At 37.4% G+C, this 23,191-nt stretch overlaps 5 protein-coding genes across 5 annotated transcripts; 3 read left to right on the forward strand and 2 right to left on the reverse strand.

Moving 5' to 3' along the window:
• The first annotated feature begins 2,301 nt into the window (after window positions 1-2,301).
• Window positions 2,302-3,622, forward strand: LOC129754537 (thioredoxin-like protein 1). The gene is made up of 3 exons (XM_055750675.1): window positions 2,302-2,576; window positions 2,655-2,922; window positions 2,981-3,622. Exons 1-3 carry the CDS (start codon window positions 2,482-2,484, stop codon window positions 3,476-3,478), a joined length of 861 nt encoding a protein of 286 aa, XP_055606650.1. The 5' UTR covers window positions 2,302-2,481; the 3' UTR covers window positions 3,479-3,622.
• Window positions 3,623-3,734: 112 nt separating this feature from the next.
• Window positions 3,735-4,910, reverse strand: LOC129754539 (non-structural maintenance of chromosomes element 1 homolog). The gene is made up of 3 exons (XM_055750676.1): window positions 4,681-4,910; window positions 3,991-4,469; window positions 3,735-3,924 (listed from the first exon to the last, which is right to left on the reverse strand). The coding sequence occupies exons 1-3, from the start codon at window positions 4,796-4,798 to the stop codon at window positions 3,811-3,813; spliced, it is 711 nt and encodes a 236-aa protein (XP_055606651.1). The 5' UTR covers window positions 4,799-4,910; the 3' UTR covers window positions 3,735-3,810.
• A 7,990-nt stretch (window positions 4,911-12,900) lies between these two features.
• Window positions 12,901-15,099, forward strand: LOC129752841 (bifunctional coenzyme A synthase). Its single transcript, XM_055748624.1, has 2 exons — window positions 12,901-13,724; window positions 14,187-15,099. The coding sequence occupies exons 1-2, from the start codon at window positions 13,020-13,022 to the stop codon at window positions 15,021-15,023; spliced, it is 1,542 nt and encodes a 513-aa protein (XP_055604599.1). The 5' UTR covers window positions 12,901-13,019; the 3' UTR covers window positions 15,024-15,099.
• Window positions 15,100-15,167: 68 nt separating this feature from the next.
• Window positions 15,168-16,972, reverse strand: LOC129752843 (probable chitinase 2). Its single transcript, XM_055748625.1, has 5 exons — window positions 16,955-16,972; window positions 16,523-16,609; window positions 16,276-16,455; window positions 16,114-16,214; window positions 15,168-16,057 (listed from the first exon to the last, which is right to left on the reverse strand). Exons 2-5 carry the CDS (start codon window positions 16,587-16,589, stop codon window positions 15,239-15,241), a joined length of 1,167 nt encoding a protein of 388 aa, XP_055604600.1. The 5' UTR covers window positions 16,590-16,609; window positions 16,955-16,972; the 3' UTR covers window positions 15,168-15,238.
• A 4,368-nt stretch (window positions 16,973-21,340) lies between these two features.
• LOC129751981 (signal peptidase complex subunit 3-like) lies at window positions 21,341-22,165 on the forward strand. Its single transcript, XM_055747775.1, has 2 exons — window positions 21,341-21,651; window positions 21,715-22,165. The coding sequence occupies exons 1-2, from the start codon at window positions 21,341-21,343 to the stop codon at window positions 21,746-21,748; spliced, it is 345 nt and encodes a 114-aa protein (XP_055603750.1). The 3' UTR covers window positions 21,749-22,165.
• Window positions 22,166-23,191: the final 1,026 nt, after the last annotated feature.

Consider the following 23,191-nt stretch of genomic DNA (forward strand, 5'->3'; position numbering starts at 1 on the left):
ACTTAAAACTTATGTGATGAGTTAGTGAACATTGATTCGGTCACTTGAAACATAAGTGACGGGTAAGTGAAATCTACATGAGCCACTTGAAATGAAGAAATTCACTGAACTCCCACTTTTAAGTGAAACGTCAAGTGTATTTTAAGTGTGATTTTGGGTTCAGTGCAGTACAGTTTTTTTTTTTAAATTTATTAGAGCAAACGCACCAATAAGTGAGTATACCCGGCCCGGTTTTGCTCATTTCAGCGGACCGGTTTTGGGATACACACTCTTTCGCGCACCGGGCGGTAGCATAATTATTTTTAAATTTAGCATTGCACTGAGAAAACTTTTGAAGAAAATCTTAATCTTAAATTAATACGGACCGAGTAAATTTTCGGAGTCGTCCACCAAACGGCTCTTCTAGTTACATGACCATTTTTGGTCATAAAATACGATGCTTCGAGTTTGTTTATCTGAAATTGAGTGAGAAAGGAAAAAATGTTATCAAAATTCATAGGTAGAAAACAATATAAAATACAAAATAAATAACTCACCTCCAAAAAAATCCATCCACAATTTTAATCTCATACAATTTACAACATACAACTTCTTTTTTCTATCCAACGTGCTGACTGAAATACTTGCTGCTCCGAAAAACTGGGTCCCATTAGTTGCAAACTTATTGAGAGACTTCGTTTCGAAAGCCGAATTGGTGGGGACAGTACTGGAATGCCACCCATACGGTTGGATACAAAAATCCTGCACAGCGCACTGGTCTCGATTATTATTACTCCGAGAAAAATCCTCGAAGCTTCACTCAAGGTTGTGGGAGTCAGTATATAAAATGTCTACTACACGGAATGCACAAAATTTTCAGCAAGCAATCGTCGGACTTGAAGGGCTTTTCGGAAATATTTCATGGAATTAGTTTCTGCGCAATAAAAAAAGTTTCCGATTTCCGTTCGTTTGTTTAATTCTGCTTAAAACGGTAAAATTTTTTTCAGTGCATGTTTGCTCTCGCCCCTTTCTAGTGAGCAAATTTGGTGATTTTGTTGGTCCCGACGGCAACGGCCCTATTTTGCTCACCTTCATACTAACCCCCGGTGCGGTATGGAAGTGATTAAATTCGTGAGCATTTTCACTTTGCTCGCGATTGCTGCGGATGCCCTTAGCGAGCCAAAGCGGAATCAAAAACAAAACAATCACTTGAACGATAAACATGGCGACTGTTTTTTCAGTCATTTTTTTGTTGAATTTCAACCATTATCAACATTTTCTTCATGAACTCGGAAAATGGTTGAAATTTAACGATTCATAACGGTTGAAAAACAACAATTTTAGGAGTTTTTCTTAAAATACCATAAAATGTATGAAAAACAATCATTTATGGTTAAAAAAAAACGAGCGTGTTCTCCAACCTCTTCAACATGACATTTCGAAATTTATTTTGACGTTCCAAGGACGGAAGGGAAAACCAAGGAATATTTAAATAAGGTAGTGTCGAGAGCCATATTGGATTTTTTTTGTGACGTCACAAAAACGAATGTATCGAAAATTTATATGCGAATGGCAGAAATTTCAAAGAAAAACATATTTTAGAACGAAAATGAATTCCAATTACATTTTGATTGCGTAGTAAGACCTCTATTTCACTATGTTATGAAATTGTCTGGTCCTTTGAAGATTGCATTATATTTTTTTTCTCATTTTAATAATGAACGCAATGTCATCTTGAAGCTAAAACGTTCAAAAACGAAGATGAAATCTACTTTTAAAAGGTCTAGCTGGTAGTTATTGAGTGTTGAACTGATTGTCATGATTTTTATCCAATCGGTTTACCATATTCAATTCTTATGAAGAACAATTAACATCAATTGATTATTGTTAACTCGATTTACTAAAATGCGAATAAATAATTGTGGTTTTATATAAAAGTTTGTTTTTTGATAACTTTTTTGTAATAAGGATCTTAAACTGCACTGACTTGATCATTTTCATGGAAGACTTCGAACTAATTTTCAAGTTTTGCAAATTCGAGTAAGGAAAATCCACTGTTTTTTTCGAACTTCGATGGTCTATTTCATACAAAAATTACTCGAAAATCCATCTTTTTTCGTACCAATCTTGAAGAGCAAGAATCCTTCTAGAATAACAGGTATTAAAAGTGGAACATTTCCAGCAAATTCTTCAAATTATCAACTAAAACGGCAAATTTCCTAGTAAATTAACAGATTTTTCGTGATTGTGACGTCGCAGTGTGTACTAATACTAAAGCAGGGCTGCCTCGACACTACCTTCTTTAAATATTCCTTGAGGGAAAACACAAAAATCTCTCGTCATCGTCGCACCACAAAAGGCTTGTAAAATTTTAGTGAATGTGATAAAGTAGAAAATTAACCCATAAAATCCAAACAAAACTCGGTTAATTTAATTGTTGCACGTTCCTGCTAGCAGTTCTCATCTTCGACTTCTTCGGCTGATTGAATTCAATTCCGGAAAATGGCCGTCAAAGCAATCAATGATGAGGCCCACTTCCAGGCGGAACTTTCGGCCGCTGGTGGCAAGTTGGTTGTGGTCGATTTCACCGCTACCTGGTAAGATTTCAAGACTTTCCTTTTGTTGTTTTTGTTTCTGGTTGACTCATTACTTAAGGCTGTTCCACGAAATCTCAGGTGTAGCCCCTGCCGGAATATTGCTCCGCTGTTCGAGCAGCTTCCAGCCAAATACCCGAAGGCTGTCTTCCTGAAGGTTGACGTGGACAAATGTTCGGAGACAGCATTTTCGCAGGGCGTTTCCGCTATGCCTACCTTTATCTTCTATCGGGCCAAGACCAAGATCGACCGAATGCAGGGCGCGGACATCAACGGGCTGGAAGCCAAAATCCAGAAGCACTACGAAGCGAGTGTCGACGAATCCGGCGAAGACTACGGTCACGGAATGGTAGAGTTATTGAACGGTCATAAGAAATAAAAAAATTAAATGACGTTTTTCATTCCAGCTGGATCTCGTTACGTTCATTCAGAAGAACCAATGCGAATGCTTGAATGAATCCGACGATCACCCGTTGACGAATGCGCTCAGCGCCACTGGGGGTCACTTGGAGTCCGGCTGCGATGAACAGCTGATCATTTCCGTTACCTTCAATCAGGTGGTTAAGATCCATTCGATCAAATTCAAGTCTCCCCCTGCCCATGGTCCGAAAAATGTTAAGTTGTTCATCAACCAGCCACGGACGATCGATTTCGACCAGGCCGAATCACAGATCTCGGTGCAGGATTTGGTGCTGGAGGAGAAGGATCTGGAAAATGGCACCCCGGTTCAGCTGCGCTATGTAAAGTTCCAGAACGTCCAAAACATTCAGCTGTTTGTGAAGGACAATCAAAGCGGAGACGAGAGAACGATTATCGAACATTTGGCTTTCATTGGATCGCCCATCGCAACCACCAAGATGGACGATTTCCAGCGTTTGGCTGGCAAGAAGGGCGAAAGCCACTAGAAGACGGAAAATACCGATTGACTGACCTCGGTTCAGGATTGAATGGTTCGAAATTGCAAATTTGAGTTTGCTGAAATTTATGCAGAGGAGGAAGATCTTTTTTTACATAAATTATTGAATAAAGCGAGCATATTTTAAATTGAACCCAATGTGTTTGATGATTTATGTTTAACATTAGTTTTTTTTTTCAAAATTGACGTAAAAATTTTGATTTCTTTTCGTGTTACTTAAAAATTAAAATTCAGATATAAATTTTGTTTTGATAAGCTTTATTCCTTAAAGCTCAGTTTCACAATTAACAACAATTTATCCTCTTAAATGCTAACATCAGATTAAACGGCCACCGTCCACATTTCTTTACAGCCAGGGCAAACCGTCAATCGACGCAGGTACTTTTTCATACATTCCCTGTGGAAAGCCTGGGGACATTTTTCGCATTGGATACCCTGAAAATACAGAATTTAAACTTCATGACATCAAAGGCATTTTTTTTATCAACAAAGATAACTCACATAAAACACAGATTCGTTGCACAGCGTGCAACGATGCATCTGCTCTGGAAAGTTGGTACTCAGATATCGCTCAAATTCGGCCACAACTCGAGGCCCAAAGCACCAATGATCATCCAGCTGTATGAAGTAGCCCATCTTTTCCCACTCGTCCAGCAGCTCTTCGGCACGCACCTTGCTGATACTTTTCCCGGCCAGCTGACCGGTCAAATTAAGACAAACGATCGGCCTCAAACGATGTTCCTCGGCCAGGGCCATCTCTCGGAGCATCAGTCGGAACAGTGACAGCTCCGGTTCCGAGTAGCAGTTCTGTAGCCGGTCCAGTGGGGCCTCAGTTTGATTGCAAAACACGTAGAAGTCCGTCGAGACCGGTTCATAATGTACGAATATTATCCGCTGATCGTAGCGATGAATGCGCCCATTGATCGATGCTACAATGTCCGGCACCTGATCTTCAGTGGGAATACTTTCGTCGGAATGGTCTGAGAGAAATGTTCAGTTTTATTCTGGCCTATCTTTGAGCCGTTAATTTTGTTTTTCGAAATATTAATGGGGTTTGATTATTTTTCAAATAAACGCGCTAACCCGCAATTTTTTTAATTTTTTTTAATTCCTTTTAAAACGGTATTTTGTATTCAAGGAACAGAGATTCTTTTTGAAAAATAAAAAAAAAAATAAAAAAAAAATACTTACGCTTGCCGAAGATAGCCAGCAGTGCTTTGTAAGCTTGTTTGGCGCTCATAGTTCCATGATGGGAAACCGTTTGCAGGAACGCTCGATGGACATCCGTATAGGACATTGCTGATGGCATTTCTTACTGGATAGTTGCTGTTGTTGAGTTTTCGACTCTTTGGTAACGATTGTATCTGTTGAATAACAGAAATTTTTAGTTTAAACCACTTTCAAACAACGCTTTTCTTCTTCTTCTTCTTCTTCTCTTTTATGGCAAGCTGACGTTCAGCTAAACTGCCAAGTCTTGTCAGATTCAGGGGTGGTTTTGTGCTACATATGCATCTTTACGCGGTTAAACTTTACAGTGGTTTTAGTTGTTTACCTCAGCAAGGGTTTTTTGTTTATTTTATACGTGCTTGAACTGGTTAAGGTGCATAAAAGGTTGCTGTTTTACTTCAAACATTGATGTTATTTATCTTTATAAATTTAGCTATTTCCTTTAAAATTTTAATGTCAGTTTTCTCTAAGATAGTGTCTATGTTGTTATTTGTGATTAAAGCTTGAAATTTAGATCTATTTCTATCCCGCATAATTAAAAACAGTTGGGGATATAGTACTAACTATTAACTTAATATATTGGTAGCAGTACCAGTATGAAATATCTTCCAAGTATCATTTCATTATACATGTTCAAAATTTTATTACCTCAATAAATTATGACAGGATCGTATCAGTGACAGTGACAATATGATATATGATTTAGTAAGTATAGTATAATAAGAGAATAAAAATTTGCAACCTTTGAATATTGTCTCTGGACCTTATCCAGGACTCTAACAGTGTACGACAAAGTTTCCTTATATTTTCTTAGCATTAGACATTAAATTAAAAAAAAAAAACAACATTGACAACATTGTATGAGTTAGACAAGTCGTTATCATTTCACCTCTTGCGGATAATAACTAATATTGTTATTTTAAGATGTAGTTGTGAGCTTATGCATTTTTTCGCTCTTGGGTTCAGCATCTGCTAATTTTCACTTCACTTCGTTAAAATTTGTGTCGGCAACCCCACGCCAGGTTCGGAACTGAAAACTGTGTTCAAAATGGCTCCGAAAAAAAAGAATCACGCTGAGAAAAACACACAGAACGCGAAAAGTAAGTAAAACTATATTATATTATCGATAAAAACTAGTGAGATTAAATAAAACTAATGAAATTACAGAAACAAAGATCTCTGCTGAGCGGAGAGCGGAAAAAAAATCTACTGAAAGGCTGAACAATGCAGATCTGCACAAATAGGTAAGATTGTATAATCCATGTATAATATCAGAAATAAAAAATAAAAATCTCAACATTTAAATTTTTTAATTTTATTTTATTTTTTGTGGGAAAGAATTGGAACTATATTGGTTATGGTACAGGGAAGCTCTTTTTAAAAATATTTTACAATATGCGGAACGTATGATTGAGCGTTATTTTTACTACAAACTACTATAAGCAAACTATATCCATTGAAGTTGATGAAATCTATGATTTTGTATTCCAACGTAGCTAGAACATTCAGGTAGATTGTTTTGCTCGCCAAAAGTGGATGATATTTTAACCGTATCCAATAATGTAGCATGAAATATTTGTTCGAAAAAATCGCTCTTTTTGAATGGTAAACATGCTTAACAGCCCTTTCCCCATATGGTACTTTAACAGATAATCATAATACAGATTGTTAATATGGTCTGTGTTATTGTACATATACTGTTCACTTTACAATAAACGATAACGTTTAGAGACAATATAGAATATTCTCTATATATTGTAATTGATTATGCGGGATATTTAGTGCAGTTAAATAAAATGTGATTAATATCTTCTTTTACCTGGCAATGATCGCAGTTTTCGTCTCTCGCAATCTTCCACTGATAAAGTTTTTCTTTTGTCAAGGTGTGGTGTGTCCTTAGTCTTCCGATTGTTATTATTTCGTGTGTATCGAGTTTTAAGTTTTTGCACCAAAGTTGTGTGTATGGTTGGGGGTGTAAATTGTAATATTTTTTACCTTTTATTTCAGATTCTTTTTTGTAGATCATTTTCCATTCTTCGAAGGATTCGTTTTTGGCAATATTCATTCCATCCTTTAGTGGAATTGTTGAGTAATAAAAATTATTGCAGAGGCAACCTTCTTTCGCTAGCTGATCAGCTGTTTCGTTTCCACCCACTCCTACATGAGCCGGGATCCATTGTAGGTGGATGTTTTTATTGGTTGTTTTCAATTTGTTAACAATCTCTGCAACTATGTAATTATTTTTTACTTTTTGGTTTCTAATACTTTCTAATCCCGATTTAGAATCCGTACAAATTACGAAGTTTGAATTATTTTTTGTTTCAATTATTTCTAGTGCTATTTTGATTGCTGTGAGCTCTACATTCATAATGGAAAGTTCTTTGTTCAATCTAATCGAGATTTTTTCATTGTTTAAATTTATCCATATTCCTGCTCCTGCTTCATCAGGTGTTTTGGATCCATCTGTGAAAAATTGAATGTAATCTTGATATTTTTCTTGAATTAGACTATTAGTTACTATTTTGATTGTATCATTATTCATTTCGTTTCTTTTCAGGTTTGGGATTGTAAGGTGGATTTTATGTAACTCAAATGGTTTTTCGCTGAATGTGTTAATTTTGGGTTGGGATGTTATTGCTAAAAGGTAATTATTTTCAAAAACTGTTCTTTCCAGGAATGTATAGAATTTTGGTAAGGTATTGTATTCTATGAATTTATTTGTGATATCTGTGATTGGTTTCTGAAACAGAAAATCTTTAAGCATTTGTTTTTTAGTTAGGTAATTGGCTCTACATTTAAGAGGTATTTCACCTGCTTCCGAATAAAGTACATTCGTGGGAGTTGATTTTAAAAGTCTGAGACTAGTTCTGATAGAAGCGTTATATATGGTGTTAAGTTTGTTAAGATTTGATTTAGCTGTGCCCCCGTATATGGAGATTCCATAATCTAGTTGGGATCTGATTATCGCATTATTCACCTTTAGAACCGTTTGGGGGTGTGCTCCAGTCGATTTTCGGGCTATCATTTTTATAATATTCAACCTTTTCCTAGCTTTGGTTTCTAAATACGCGATATGTGGTTTATGAGACAATTTATTGTCAATTATATATCCCAAATATTTATGTTTATCTATTTGTGTTATTGGTTTGTTATTTATTTGAATGTTTATGCGGTCAGCTATTCTAGCATGGAACAAAATAACTGCGGATTTTTCGGGATTTACTGCTATTTTCAGTTTTCTTAGTTCTTGTTCAAAAGTATTAAGTATAATGTTTGCTGTTCGCTCAATTTCTTCCATGGAATCGCCTATGATAGTGATAGCGAAGTCGTCGGCAAATTGTTTTAAAATTACTTTATCAGTAGTAATATTGTGTAAGGTTATCGTATATAAGTTGAAAAGCAAAGGGGACAGTGGGCATCCCTGGGGTAGTCCCTTGTCCGTTAGTTTTTCTATTTTAGTGTTTGCTGTTTCTAAAATTATTTTTCTTTGGGTGAGATATGCATGTAGCCACTTAAGAATATTTGTTGGTATTTTTAATGAATCTAAATTTTTGAGAAGTATGCTCACGTCGACCGAATCAAATGCTTTTGTCAAATCTAGAAATATTGTTGTTACATATGATTTGTTTCTCTTCGCTTCTGTTATCGTTGCGACTAAATGGTTAACACAGTCTATCGCGGAGGTGTTTTCTTTGAAGCCATACGATAAAGGTGGTAATATGTTATGTTGGTCTATGTATCTATTTAAACGATTTTTAATTTGTACATTAATTATTTTGAGATTGATGTTTATTAATGATATCGGTCTGTAGGAGGTATGCAATAATTTATCTTTGTTTGGTTTTAATATTGGTATTATTTTTACTTCCAACCACTGCTTTGGAATAATCCCTTTTACCCATACTTCATTGATAAGTTCAAGAAATTTGGTTTGTAGGGGTAGGCTGATGTTTTTTAGCATAAAATATGAAAAGTTGTCATTGCCTGCTGCCGAGGTATCTTTCTTCTTTTTAATTGTTTTGAGCATATTTTCAATGCTTAGTTCTTTCCCATATTGTTCTTCCTGAACATCAAAATTACTCGACAGAAATTGTATCGGAGTTTCCTCTTTTGCAAAATTTTCTTCAATAAATTTTTTTGATAGTTCTTCGTTTGTCATTATTTCTAAATTGTCTTTATTCTTAAAATTACCTCCTATTGCTCTAATTATGTTCCACATTTGTTTAATGTTTGTGTTCTCATTTATTTCATCAAGCATTTTATTTCTGTACTTAAATATTTCTTCTTTTAGTTCTTTGTAAAATTCTCTCTCTGCTTTCTTGTAGTCTAGTTTATTTTGTAATGTAAGATTTTTCCTAAAGTTAATATGTTTTTTATTTTTTTCTTTATACAAATTTTTAATTTTGTCATTCCAATAAGGTTTAGTTTGTTTATTGCTACCTGGGGTAATGGAATAAGTTGCCTTATTGATTATTTCTTCAATTTTTTTAATCATTTGCTCTGTGTTTTCGATTGAGGATGGATCAATTTGGTTTAAATATTCTATTGCTTTTGATTTACTCGTGATTTTTTTAGGATAGTCAATACTAAATTTGTTAATGTTTTCAATTTGACATTCGATTAACTTGTGATCGGATCCAATGTCTTCTTCACTTACTTTCCAAGTTATTGAGCTAGCTATTGAAGGTGTTACTAATGTAAGGTCTAGAGCGGATGGATTTTTGTTGATATCGGGCCACCTTGTTGGTTCACCGTTGTTTAAAAAGATTATTTCATGATCGTCTATTAGTTCGCTGATATATTCACCTCTGGCATCTGCTCTTGTCGCCTTGTTGTCCCATAGTGGGTGGTGACCGTTCAGATCACCTGCTAGTATGACATCGTTCTGATTGTTAGACATAAAGTCAAAAAGGTTTTTAAGTGACGTTTTTATGTTGTTAAGATTTTCGTCTGGTGGAATATATACTGATATAAATATAGTATGTTTTTTTAAGTTTTTAATTTTAATAGCTGTTAATTCGAGGTCAACTTGAGGGATTGTTATTAATTCATAAATGAGTGTAGGGTGAATGAGAATGGCCGTACCACCGTAGCCATCTGGTCTACAGTTGTTAACGAAACTGTAATTTAGGAATTTAAATTTTTCTTCAGGCTTAAGCCAGGTTTCTTGTAGCAAGAAAATGTGAATGTTTTTTGTTGTTAAATAAGTTTTCAGTGTTTCTCTCTTCTGAAGTGGTCTTAAACTTCTTATATTAAGTTGAGCAATATTAAGATTATTCGTAAAGTTAGCCATTTTTGTTACTTTCAAAAATTTATAGTCTGTTTAAAAAAAATTTTGTAATTTGAGAGATTTTTTTTTTTTTTTTTTTTTTTTAATTAGTTTCAATAGTTTCTTCATTCATAACTGGTAAATCTAATATATTTATTTCTTCCTCTTCGTTGTTAGGGTTAGATCGGTTAATTCTGCTTAGGACTTTTTCTATAGTTAATTGAATTTCTATGAGTAGTAAGTTTTTATCGATGGAATTTGTATTTTTATTCGTAGTTTTTTCAATTATCTTTTCAAGTTGTGATTCTAGTAACTTGTTAAATTCTGTTTGAAGTTTTTCTTTTTCTGAATTTTTGTATGGATTGTGAATTATCGGTTTTGATGGTTCTAGTGCAATATCTGTTTTTGAAAAGGAATTAATTGAAGTTTTTGGTAAGGTTTTTTGCTTTTTAACGCTGTTTATAATTTTGCTGTAATTGACTATTTTGGATGGGATATTCGTGTATCTGAAGTTCTTTTGGGAGCTACTTGGACGTTCCAACAATGGGAATTCGTCGGTAGACTCTTCAAGTGGTGCGAAACGGTTTTTAGTTTTCGGATAAAGTTGTTCCGCTTCGACGTATGTCATTTTGTTAATGGTCATCGCGACATTAATATGTTCTTTCCTGATCCTTTCAGGGCAGTTCTTTTCTGTGGGCAAATGATTCCCTTTGCAGTTCCTACAAGTGGGTCGCGTTTCCGGTTTACACGACTTGTGTGACTCGTCAATAAGTTTGCCGCAAGTTTTGCAAGTCTCCTTTCCCTTGCAAGCCGCGGTTTTGTGACCTAACCTCCAACAATTGTTGCAGATACGTACTGGGTAAAAATAATTTTCCGGTTTTGCAAATACTCCGTAAATCTGAATAACTCTGGGTAATTCTAATCCCTCAAATGTAATCTTAACTGTTTTTGTTTCAATGAGTTTTTCTGTTTTTGAATTTTTATCTTTAATTTTGATTCTTTCTACCTTGATGATTTTTTTATCGGTAATCGCATTTTCTAAGATTTCTTGGTTTGTGATAGATGTTGGGATGTTTCTAATTACTCCCGTAGTTTCTCGCATCATTTGTGGGATATATGATTTAATGTTGTTGATTTTTAGAAATTCCGAGGCGTTTAATATTTTCTGGGTTTGTTCTGGTGATTTATAGATCAGTTTGTAACGAAATAGACCCGCGCGTTTTAGTTCGCAAAACTGATCTAGGTTCGCATGGTGTAAAAATTTGCCAATTTCCATCGGCTCCAGCATCTTGTTTTCTTTGTTTTTTTCTATCGCTTCGATGAAGATAATATTTGATGTACGATTTTGAATTAGGGTTGTTTGTGTGGTTTTTTTGGTTGATGATGATTGTGGATGTGGTTTTTGATTAATTTGAATTTGAGATTGTGTCTGTGTGTTATTCTCTGTTTGTGTGAGTGTAATATTTTTTGTCATTTCCTTTGTTTGTGTGCATGATGACGCTTTGGTTTTTTTCTGTTCTTGTTCAAATGTGAAATCAATTGTCCGTTTCCTGTTGTATGCCATGTCTGGAAAGCCCCGAAAGACTTCCTGGTCGTTCGATTCATCGTCTGTCATGTCGCTTACCTTATCCGGTGGAAGATTCCTAAGGTCCGCCGACTGTGACGCCATTTTGTTTTGCTCACTTACCCTAACTTATTATTAGAAACTAAAATTATTACTTTTTCTCTATTTAATTATTTACAGCTTTTATTGATACACCTTTTTTCTTGCTCTTACACATTAGTAACTTTTTTAAACTTGCTTTTGGATTAACTTAAAACACTATAATATGATTGAAATTTATACGATTTCCCCTTTCACTTTCTCAACTTGGAGCCGCTTTCAGTCCGCTCGCAAAGGCGGTTAGACGAGAAGTGAACAACGCTTTTATCAACAAAAATTTAAGTGAGCGCAACGTCTGAGAGAAAAGATTTTTAAACTTTTGGGCCATTATTGTGACAGCTCTTTGTTTATGTTGAAAATGCACGCTCCACCACTTGCGCTTAAAAAACGAAAGAAAGTTACCCAAATTGACAGAGTTATTCACGAACAAGAAAAAAATTTACCTACTTTTCTCCGAAATAGAAAAATATGGGAAAATTGAACAAATTAAAAAAAACTATCATAATTTACAGATTTCAATATACCCCAAATTATAAAATCAAAAGAATCAGATTAATTTACAAAATTAAAAAAAAAATTGTTCAACATTGACAAATTGATAAAAATTAAACAATTGGAAAAAAACAAACTTACAACATTTACCAAATCGACAAAATTATGGCTTATTTGCAAATTTGACAAAATTGAAAACAATAAAAAAAAATGGAAAACTGTTAAAAATGGAAAAACTTACTAAGTTTAAAAAAATTAAACAGCATTTTACCACAACTTACAAAATATATAAAATTTTCCAGATTTAATAGGTAAACAAAATTGACAAAATTAACAAAAAATAGTTTAATTTACATAATATATAAACTTTAAAAATTGATAAATTGGACAAATTCACATAATTTACAAAAATTAAATAATAGGCAAATTCATTAAATTGACAAAATTTGCAAGTTTTACAAAATTGACCAAATTGACATAATTTTGGCAGCATCGACAAAAATTGCCCAAACTACCAAAATTGACAAAGTTTACTAAATTTATGAAATTGACATAACTGACAAATTAACAAAACTTACAAATTAACATAATTGACAAATATTGACACATTTGAAAAAAAATCACAGAAATTATAGATAAAATTGAAAATGGATAAAAATAAAAATTTGTCAAAACTGAAAAAATTACTAAATTTTTTTTCTCAAAAACGAGTGCACCATACAACGCAAAAGGGTGAAAATTCTTTACAGTGCATGACGTCACTTATGGACGACCCTCGATCGCCGGTAAAAACAAAAGTTTTCGCGAATTTGGATTCAAAAATCTGTTTTTAAAAGTTTTCCAATTTTACGTGAAAAAAATCAGTGGAGTGCAATCAAAATGACCTCAAAATGTGGCCTCCTGACGGCAGTGCATCTTGCTAACATAAACAACACCCTGGCGGCAACCAGAAAATATGCTCTGGGCACATTATACGTACAGGTGCATCCGCAGTACCGAGATTCCATCGGGAGCCGGCCTACCGTTTTCGGAAGTTGGCTAACGAAGCTCTACCAGAGTTCTCCGTCGACTCTCGAATCAGGAATGGATCTGAGGTTTATTGTCAGTTCCCTGAAGACGAACGAAAAGGTTCCACTGAAACCGCTAATGTTGGATTTCCTATTTTTCGATTATCCGACCGCTGGGGCTCATGACGCTGAGCTGGGCTCGCTCCTAAAACTTCATCCGGGCGCTGAGGTCGTTGAACTCGGAGACAAGGCATTAGGTCTTGATTCAAGTTTGTTGGATCAAACCAGTGGGGAACTTTTCAACAACGTTGTACTGGGAGGAACCTTCGATCGGTTGCATGCCGGGCACAAGGTGCTTCTGACGCAAGCCGTTTTACTTGCAAAGCAACGGTTAGTAGTCGGTGTGACCGACGAGACCATGATTCAAAGCAAAAAGCTCTGGGAGCTGATTCTTCCGGTGGAGCAGAGGATTGCCGAAGTGAGGGATTTTCTGGAATCGATTGACCATACGTTGCAGTATGAAGTCGTTCCCATCAGTGACCCTTTCGGACCGACGGCCACGGATCCGAATATGGATGTAAGTACTCTACTCTTTTTTTTTTTTACTTTAGGTTTATGGGAAGGAAAATTTACTGGTTAAAATTGGACATCTCTTCGATAGTTTAAATTCAGGGTCTTTACAACTCAGTGCTCGGAAAATCGCAAAAAATTCTCGTTGAGCATCGTGAGAAACGACATCATAAATTTATCAGGTCCGTAACCATGATAAAAATCTTATTCTGGTGTAATTATCTAACACATTCATGTTAAGCCACGTGACCTAATCTAAGTCCTAAAATCTTCACCCCTGTTTGAAATGATAGTATAAATTGAGGGACTTTCTAACTGTCTCAATATTAACTTTAATATGGGTTTACCAGAGATGTAATCTAAATTTAATAAGCTGCACTCCGTATTCTGAAACATAACACTGCATGTAACGAATGCTTTAAAAAGGCATGATTACAAACACAAGAGTTTGTTTTCGGTTTGATTCCAGTTGATCGTGGTCAGCACCGAAACGGCACGTGGTGGGGCAAAAGTGAACGAGTTGAGGGGCAAAAATGGCCTAAACCAGCTTGCAGTTCATACGATCGATCTACTGGACGATGAATCGACTGTCGATGACAAGGAAGACAAGATCAGTTCCAGCAATCAACGGATGGACCTGCTGGGTACTCGCCTCAAGCCGAAGAAAGCGAAAAGCGATTTGGCCCAGAGCCCTTACATTATTGGACTAGTAGGTGGAATAGCTTCGGGAAAAAGTAAAATGTCCGAGCGATTTGGAAAATTGGGGGCAGGTGTAATCGACTGCGATAAGATTGCTCATCAATTGTACGAACCGGGCGAGGATTGCTACCAAACGGTAATCAATAACTTTGGATTATCCATTTTAAATGAAGACAAAACCATAAACCGAAAAGCCTTGGGTGCGGTTGTATTCAGCAATCCCGATAAGCTGGATTTGTTGAATACAATTTTGTGGGATGCTATCCTAGAACGTGCCAAGCTGCGCATCAAGGATCTGCACGAAAAGGAAGGCAAACAGGTAATCGTGATGGAAGCGGCAGTCCTGTTGAAAGCTGGCTGGCAAAATGCGTGCCACGAGGTGTGGTCCTGCATCATTCCAAAAGAGGAGGCAATTAAAAGGTTGGTGGAAAGAAATGGACTTAGTCAGGAAGAAGCCGAGAAACGTATTCAAACGCAAGCCAGTAATTCAGAGCTGGTTAGAAGCTCCGATGTAGTTTTTTGTACCGCGTGGAGCTACGAATATTCACAGCAACAAGCGGAAAAGGCATGGCGAATGTTGGAAAAGGAGCTTAGACTTAAGTTGTAGGCTTGAGAGATTTTAGGACTATGAAATGTTTTAAGCTTACAGTTGGGCTAAAGGATATTAAAGCTTTGTTATTATTCCGGGGTTTGTTTACCTTTGTTTAAAATTTAAAACATGTAAGTATACACAAGTTATAAGTTTTGCTAATATTTTATTTTTAAATGTTGAATTCTTCGAATTCCTTCCATTATTACATTATTGAATTGCACTCAAATCGTCTAGGAAGCGTATCCGAAGACACGATTAGCTGCCAGCAGCAAAGGATAAGCCTCGTTATTACAGTCCCCGTGAAAGTCATCGGTATCGACGGTCCAGAACATGATTCCTCCCAATCCTTTGTCACGCACATATCGTGCCTTCATTCCCACGGTTTTCGCATCCTCAAAGGTTGCCCACTGATCGCCGTGATAACCCACCATAACACCTGCCATGGGAAGAATTTTGGTACTCCATTTGTTGGTGATTATCTGCTCACAAAGCTCGTTGTACCCTAGGGAACCAGCGCTTTTAGTAAAAGGTCCTGGCTTTCCTGGTCCCTGAACGGTAACCCCCGTATTGAACGTAGCTACATTTCCTGGTCTAAGGGTGTAAGTTTTGGCCATTGTCGTTATTCCGAGAACGATTTTTGAAGGTGGGCACCCATTTTTCCGCAGATAGGCGACAGCCTCGTCAATCGATTCCGTCCTCTGGCCTGCCTCCGGATAAATGGGAGCATCCAAGCTTGTTTTGTCCTTTATCTTGTAATCGTAACCCATAAGATTGACGAAATCGAGAAATGAGCACAGTGCCGAAACGTTGTATGCTTGCTGAATCAATTGAGTCGAACCACCGATAGCCACAGTTAGCAACTTTTTGCGACGCTGAAATTTCTCCTTCAACTCTTCCAAAAGAAGAACAAAGTTTTCTCTATCCTCGGGGATGCCACCTCTTTGGGTCGGATACTCCCAATCCAGATCCAGTCCATCGAACCCGAAGTGAGACAGAAATTTTAACGCTTGGTCCGCAAATAACTTACGGGTGTCTTCTGATTCTGCCATCTTAAAATTAAAAATTTTATCTAACATAATTTTGTTTAAAAATTTAAAATAGTTACCAGAGAATACTTTTCGGAGCCTTCGTTCCATCCACCAACGGCCAGCATAATTTGAAGACAGGGGTTGTCCTCCTTCAGTTCCACAATCTTTTCATAACCCTCTGAAAATTCAAATTAACAGTGAAATTTCACAGATTCAAACTCCCAAAACATCTCACTCACTGTTCACATTGATGTCATTATAATAGTCCAACGAATCAATTCCACCCGCCAAATTCAGCCCGGCAAACGTGTAAACCAGATGGGTGCAGTAATCCGGTACCACGTAGCTAACATTGAAGGCACCCTTGCCCTCTCGATAGACGGACCAGCTCGCCAGGTAGCACACCACGTTGTACGACTCTGAGATAAACGATGTTAGGTATTCAACAGCCGATTACTTAAGTTTAATTGTAAAAAAAGAACCTACTTTTGTTACATATTTCTGCAATAACAGAATATGGTAGAATTAGAATAAAGGCCAGAATCAATTGCATTTTTAAACTATACTGTAAGACTTAAAAAGGAAGAATGATGTGTAAAATGTGACTGAGCTTAGGCTATTTTATCGGGACCGATTGAAACATAAGTTTTTTTTTCTTATCATCTTGTTCCAAGTGTTGAACACGGGGAAATACAACAAGTAATCGGTTTGAAAGCATTTGCCAACCGATGTTGATTGTTTTTTGATCAAGTGAAACTACAATGGTAGCATCTCTATTCATCTACAACTTGAAGTCACGTCAACTGAAGAAAGCTCAGTTACAGTGAAAAGACACCAGGAGACACTTCGGCACAGCGGCTGATACGTAAGGTACCAAAGAAGGAGGTTCAGAGGCGGAACCAAAGGAACACCGAATACTTAGGCAGTTTCTGGAAAGTCAACTTTTTTTATCGAGATAGCGGAACAAGGGTGATAAAAAAAGAGAAAAAGCCTTCAACAGCGTCAGTTTGACAGCGTTAGTTTCGTCGCTTATACACGAAAAAGGATCCTAGCATATCACTATACTGCCCCTATTCGCATATGAGTCCCATGTGTAAAAACTGCAAACCAAGAAAAACGCTTGTAAAGTTTGAAACTTGTTTTCATGAAAACAATCGTATGCATCATTTGTTGGCGAAACCTATCAATAGTTCGGATAGAAAAGACTTCAAAGAATACTTTTGTTTACTATTGCGCTAATACTAACAACAACAAGAGAAATTTCAATAAAACACTCATGTGACTCATATGCCAATATTCTTAACCCTCGAACAGCGATTATTCGCAAATGAGTCTCTGGTGCTAAAGTTATCGGCAAGTGGCAAGTACTTTTATAACATGTTTTTTCCATTTGTTTACCATTCTTTTTTATGACAGAAGAAAGTTTTCGAAAGATCTTGATTCCAAACTGATTTCAATCAAGGTTTTTTCGTCAAGTGGGATGTGTTTTTCCAAAACTTTGTTTTCATTCGTGTGAAATTGCTGCGAATTTATCAGACAGCATCATCATTTAATTCAATGCGTGTTACTGATACGTGGATAACACCGACTAAAAGTCTGCTGGATTCAGACAAAGAAGGAAATTTTTTCCGAGAACATCTTCCTGGGTAATAAACGAAAACAGTGGTATTGATATTGTTGTGAATATAGGAAAAAGTAATGAAAATAGTTTGTTATTTTGTTACCGAAACAACTCTTCAAGTACCACCATCACACATTAGATCGTCGAAATTAGCCACGAAGGATCCATCTTTACCGAAGACTGATCTATTGAGCGTTGTTCATCGGTTGATTTTTGTCGAAACAATAATTTGGTAGAATTTACCTGTTAATGTTTTTTGTGACTAAGAACCAGATTTCTTCGGAATCATTTTGATACTATACGATCAATTTTTATGTAAATTAATGTTTTAAGCATTAAATCAGGCTTCCGAAAAGTACTGGCGAACGACAGTATTCTTGCGAATGTCGCACATGCACCTCGATGAAAGCTTCACGAATATTTCTTCCCCGACAGTTTTAAAAGGAGCGGTCGTGTGATGTACAGCGATGGCTTGTTTTACCTCATGCGAGAGTTTGTTCGTGGGTATGAAATTTTTTTAAGCTTCGTGACAGTTTTGGGAAAATCTTCGTGACAGTTTTCAATGCGTTGAATTTCGCATGACAGTACTACTTACTCCGTCCGACTGTAGCCGAGATTCGCTCGGGCTGAGTTGATTTCGAACGAACGTATGAATTTTCCTTTTGCTTGAAGCTACTGCGGGTGGTGATCACCCCGATCACCCTCCCCTCCCCTCCCCTTTTCGCCTAACCTGCACCGGCACCACATATCGAGTTACGCGCCGATCGTATACTGCTGCTCGGTGCGAATAGATGGCTCGTTCGATCTATTCGAAACCGAGCAGCAGCGCATACGATCAGGCATGGGTACGGTATGGGCAAGACAGTCACCCGTGACAGTCCTGCCCAAACTGTCACGCCCTGCAGCCGACAGTTAGGTTGAAATTATTTTTGAAACAGGAGGCATGAAGGGATGAAATCCGAACTGTCGGTTGGGTTCGCTACAGCTTAAAGCACAACACTTTCGGCAACGCATGCTTTGAGCAGATTGTTCAGATACAGCCTGGGTTCTCGCACGTGTGCGATGTAGCCGAAGCATTACGATTCGTTACCGACGGTACAGCAGCGAACCGAGTGGTAAGGAAAACCGAGACAGTTTGTTTGGCAAGAAAAAAGCTGTCACAGCAAAGCTGTACTTTTCGGAAGCCTGCATTAAATAATTGATTTACTTCATTTTCTATCTCTCCTTTCCTTCAATTGTAAGCTCTGGCGCTGAATTTTGGTCATGGGACTCATATGCGAATATTTTTCACATGGGACACATCAGGGGTCATATTTTTTTTCGAAATTTTGGGAACAAACTTCGAACAAAAACTTGTTTTATAGGTAAATTGGAGCACAAAGAAGCGTTTTCCATCGATAACTCAAAATCGATGAAAATGCACATGGGACTCATATGCGAATAGGGGCAGTATAGACTGGTGAAAAGATACTTCCACAATCGCCAACTAAAGTATAAGTAAAATGAGGAGAAAAAATTGGAAGTAACAGCGGGTGTGACATAAGGGTTGATACTCGGCCCAGTTCTGTGGAAGATTACGTACGACGAACTAACAAGCAATGGGCGGTTGTGACATCGACTGGATCTTTTTTCGACTCCGCTCGACCCACTTCCGGCTCGCTTGACAACAAACTTCCTAGAGGTTTGACGCCGTTTCTGTCGTCCAACACCCCCTTCCTTCTACTCGACATCCTAATGGCTCTGTTTCGACTTTTCGTTTAGCTGCGGCTTGACGACTTTCCAAGGCTCAGGCCCAAACGTGTCTCCGGATAAACAAGCTCCCATGGCATCGATTCCACGATCATCTATTAGAAGCCTAAGTTCAACGACCTTCCCCTCCTACCGGGATGCAGATAAGCTTGAACCGATGTAGGTATTCCTGCAAACACCCATAACCCGAAATTAATCTCGTCGGATAGAAGTTGACCTCTCCATACGTCCGAATTATCCAGTCTGAAAATCGTGTGATTAGCCTATGCGAATTGAATATTGCTCAAGAAAGACCTGCAAACACTCGGAGTATTCGAGCGACGAGTGTTAAGAACCATCTTCGATGGCGTGCAGGTGAACTGAGTGCGGAGACGCAGGATGAACCACGAGCTCGCGCGACTCTACGGCGAACCCAGTATCCAGAAAGTGGTGAAGTCTGGACTGATACGCTGGGCAGGACATGTTGCAAGAATGCCGGAGGCTGTTCTGCAAAAAAGGTGTTCTCGGCCAATGATACTACATCAAGGGGTAGGCTGTGCACTTACATCTTACATGTATACATCTCACCCTTTTCCTTTTACTCTTTCTCAATTTTGGTCTTTCTCCTTGATCATCGTTCTGCTTTACCCTCTTTCTCTTTTTTTCGCCTTCTCCTTTTCCTCTATCGCCAACTTCAGACTGGTACGGAAGACCGCGAGACGTGTGCCGGTTAGGTAACGCTTTCATAGTAACTTACGCCCGTCACAGCATCCACTACCCCGAGGACCTCGAAACGTGTGCCGGTTAGGTAATGCTTTCAAAGTAACTCGCACCGTCACAGGCATGGTCGATTGAGAAACTACCAAGCTAGAATCCCGTCACGACCACCCCGAATGGTATCTCCGCTACCTTTTGCTGCAGGAAAGATCGTAGCTGAGTATGTGAGAACTTTTAAGTCCCACCACATTAGGGTTATACCGCGCGTTGCTTTTGAATTGAAGTGTCATACGAGGCCCAAGACCTTCCATTAGCTTGTCAATTTGGTTGACTATCTCGCTCTCCCCGTTCATCATCTTTCCTGATTCTTATCAGATCGCGCATGATTTGCGAGATTTCGTCAACTATAGCACGCCACGACTGTTCGTCGCGACACATATCACTCACAATGTTTTTTTTTTTCATAAATTACTTTATTTGAAACGGCTCATACCTTTGAGTTTTAAGGAGCCAAACTCGTTTTGTGTTTATAACAATTGATTACTTAGGTCTAGCACTTTTTGTTTCAAGAGGAGAAAAAGATAGAAAGGGAAATAGGAAATTGAAAAGAATTTTTTTTTTTTTGTAAATTATTTATTTGAAACGGCTCATACCTTTAGGCTTTAAGGAGCCAAACTCGTTTTGTTTGATTACAATTGTGTACTTAGATCTAGTTCACTTTTTTTTTTGAAGAAAAAGAAAGATAGAAAGGGAAATATGAAAATAAAGAGAATTATAGTCGAAGATCGATAGCTTTTAGGAAAAGGCATATCTCGAACATATAGTCCAAGTCCATCATACCTAATACATCCCTCACTGGAACGTCGGGTGGTTTTCCTCGGGCCCGAAGGGAATCTATAAAGTTCGCTCTGGCGAATAGGTGGTCCTCACACGACCAAACAATATGCTCGATGTCATGGTAACCTAGACCACATCCGCATAAATTGCTGCCAGCAATATTTAAACGATAGAGTACCGCATTCATGGAATAATGATTGGACATGAGACGGGAAAATATACGAATAAAATCCCGAGTCAGGTTCAATCTATTAAACCAGGGTTTAAGCAGGTACTATCGGCTTCTGAGAAATTTTGGGGACAAAACACTAGCGCCAAATTAATATTGACGAATAAGACTTTAACAGTCAATTTGAAAATTTTAACAGCATGCTGTGGAGTTTTTGTTTACACCACAATCAATGAAAGCTCTGTGTCGTGATTCGTTTCTTCGTGTGGGAGTGATTCGAGTTTCGATTAAATCTGGCAGCAACGTTCCGGACTTCAGCGCGACGTTCCTGTCGTTCAATCTCAATGCCGATCTGAATACATTGTTCAACTGGAGTGTGAAGCAGCTATTCCTGTATCTAACGGTCGAATACCAGACGGATCAGAACGAGCTCAATCAGGTGGACCTGTGGGACAAAATCATCCTGCGAGGCGGAAAAGCTCTGCTGGACTTCAAGAACATAATCACCATGTACTACTTCTGGGACGATGGCAATGGTTTGAAGTGAGTTTCGAACTTTAAAAAGATTTTTAGATTTCGATCTGAAAATTTGATTTTGTTTTTCAGGGGCCACCAGAACGTGACGACGACCCTTTCCTAGAACATCGTTCCAAATGTAGGACTGCTTCCGGATGTTTTTGCTCACGGGCATCATTCGTTCAAGTTCTCGGAAACCTACAAGCCGTCGCCGGTCTAAAAAACTTAAAAAAGTATTACAAAGCACCTGCAAGAGCTTGTCGGTGATAATCAAAAAGCTTAAACAAAAAAGAATCGATACTAAAATAAGCCACCAAAGGATTCGTTTTCCGCCAAACTGCAGCTGACGATGCAGCTTTTCCATTTATTCCATTCTAATTATTTCTTATTTATGTTTGCAAATTGGAGCTGCCTATCTCAACATGAGCAATAATCGATGAAAAACCGTCTGCAAGAACATCTGGTCGAAATGACCCGTATGCACTTCTTCCTTAGTTTTTCAATTATGCATGTTTAGTTGAAAGTAGAAAATGCTCGATGTCGGTCAAATTTTAAACTTATGTGTTTGCAAGCTTGAATACAAGTTGAAAGCTTGAAGACTTTTTCGCTGGTGGCAGCACCGTAAACTAAGAGATGATGTCCCAGACTACTTGTTCGAAAAACTATTCAGCCGGGTATCTTGATAGAATAAAATATCTTTGGTTTAAGGCTTACCTTTGGGATAATCGAGTGGAACCACCGACCCAACTCATCCTCGTCCCATCTACGCTGCCAGTTGACAAGAGAGTTTCTTCGAGCCAAGAAGTAAAATTCGTTGAATACGATTTCACGCTGGTAAATGTTGCCTTCCATCGCACCCACTTTTGCAAGGGAATCTGCCCTCTCATTGCCTGCTATTGAGCAATGTGAGGGGACCCAGATAAAGGTGATAGAAAAGCAACGTCTTGATAAAGTGGTCAATATATCTCGTATCATTTCGAGGAAGTACGGCGTGAATTTTCCTGGTTTTATAGAGCGGATTGCTTCAACAGAGCTGAGACTATCAGTTATAATATAGTAGTCCCGCATAATCAATTACAATATATACAGAATATTCTATATTGTCTCTAAACGTTATCGTTTATTGTAAAGTGAACAGTATATGTACAATAACACAGACCATATTAACAATCTGTATTATGATTATCTGTTAAAGTACCATATGGGGAAAGGGCTGTTAAGCATGTTTACCATTCAAAAAGAGCGATTTTTTCGAACAAATATTTCATGCTACATTATTGGATACGGTTAAAATATCATCCACTTTTGGCGAGCAAAACAATCTACCTGAATGTTCTAGCTACGTTGGAATACAAAATCATAGATTTCATCAACTTCAATGGATATAGTTTGCTTATAGTAGTTTGTAGTAAAAATAACGCTCAATCATACGTTCCGCATATTGTAAAATATTTTTAAAAAGAGCTTCCCTGTACCATAACCAATATAGTTCCAATTCTTTCCCACAAAAAATAAAATAAAATTAAAAAATTTAAATGTTGAGATTTTTATTTTTTATTTCTGATAT

Source organism: Uranotaenia lowii, chromosome 3 (assembly GCF_029784155.1).
Source record: "Uranotaenia lowii strain MFRU-FL chromosome 3, ASM2978415v1, whole genome shotgun sequence".
NCBI lineage: Eukaryota > Metazoa > Arthropoda > Insecta > Diptera > Culicidae > Uranotaenia > Uranotaenia lowii.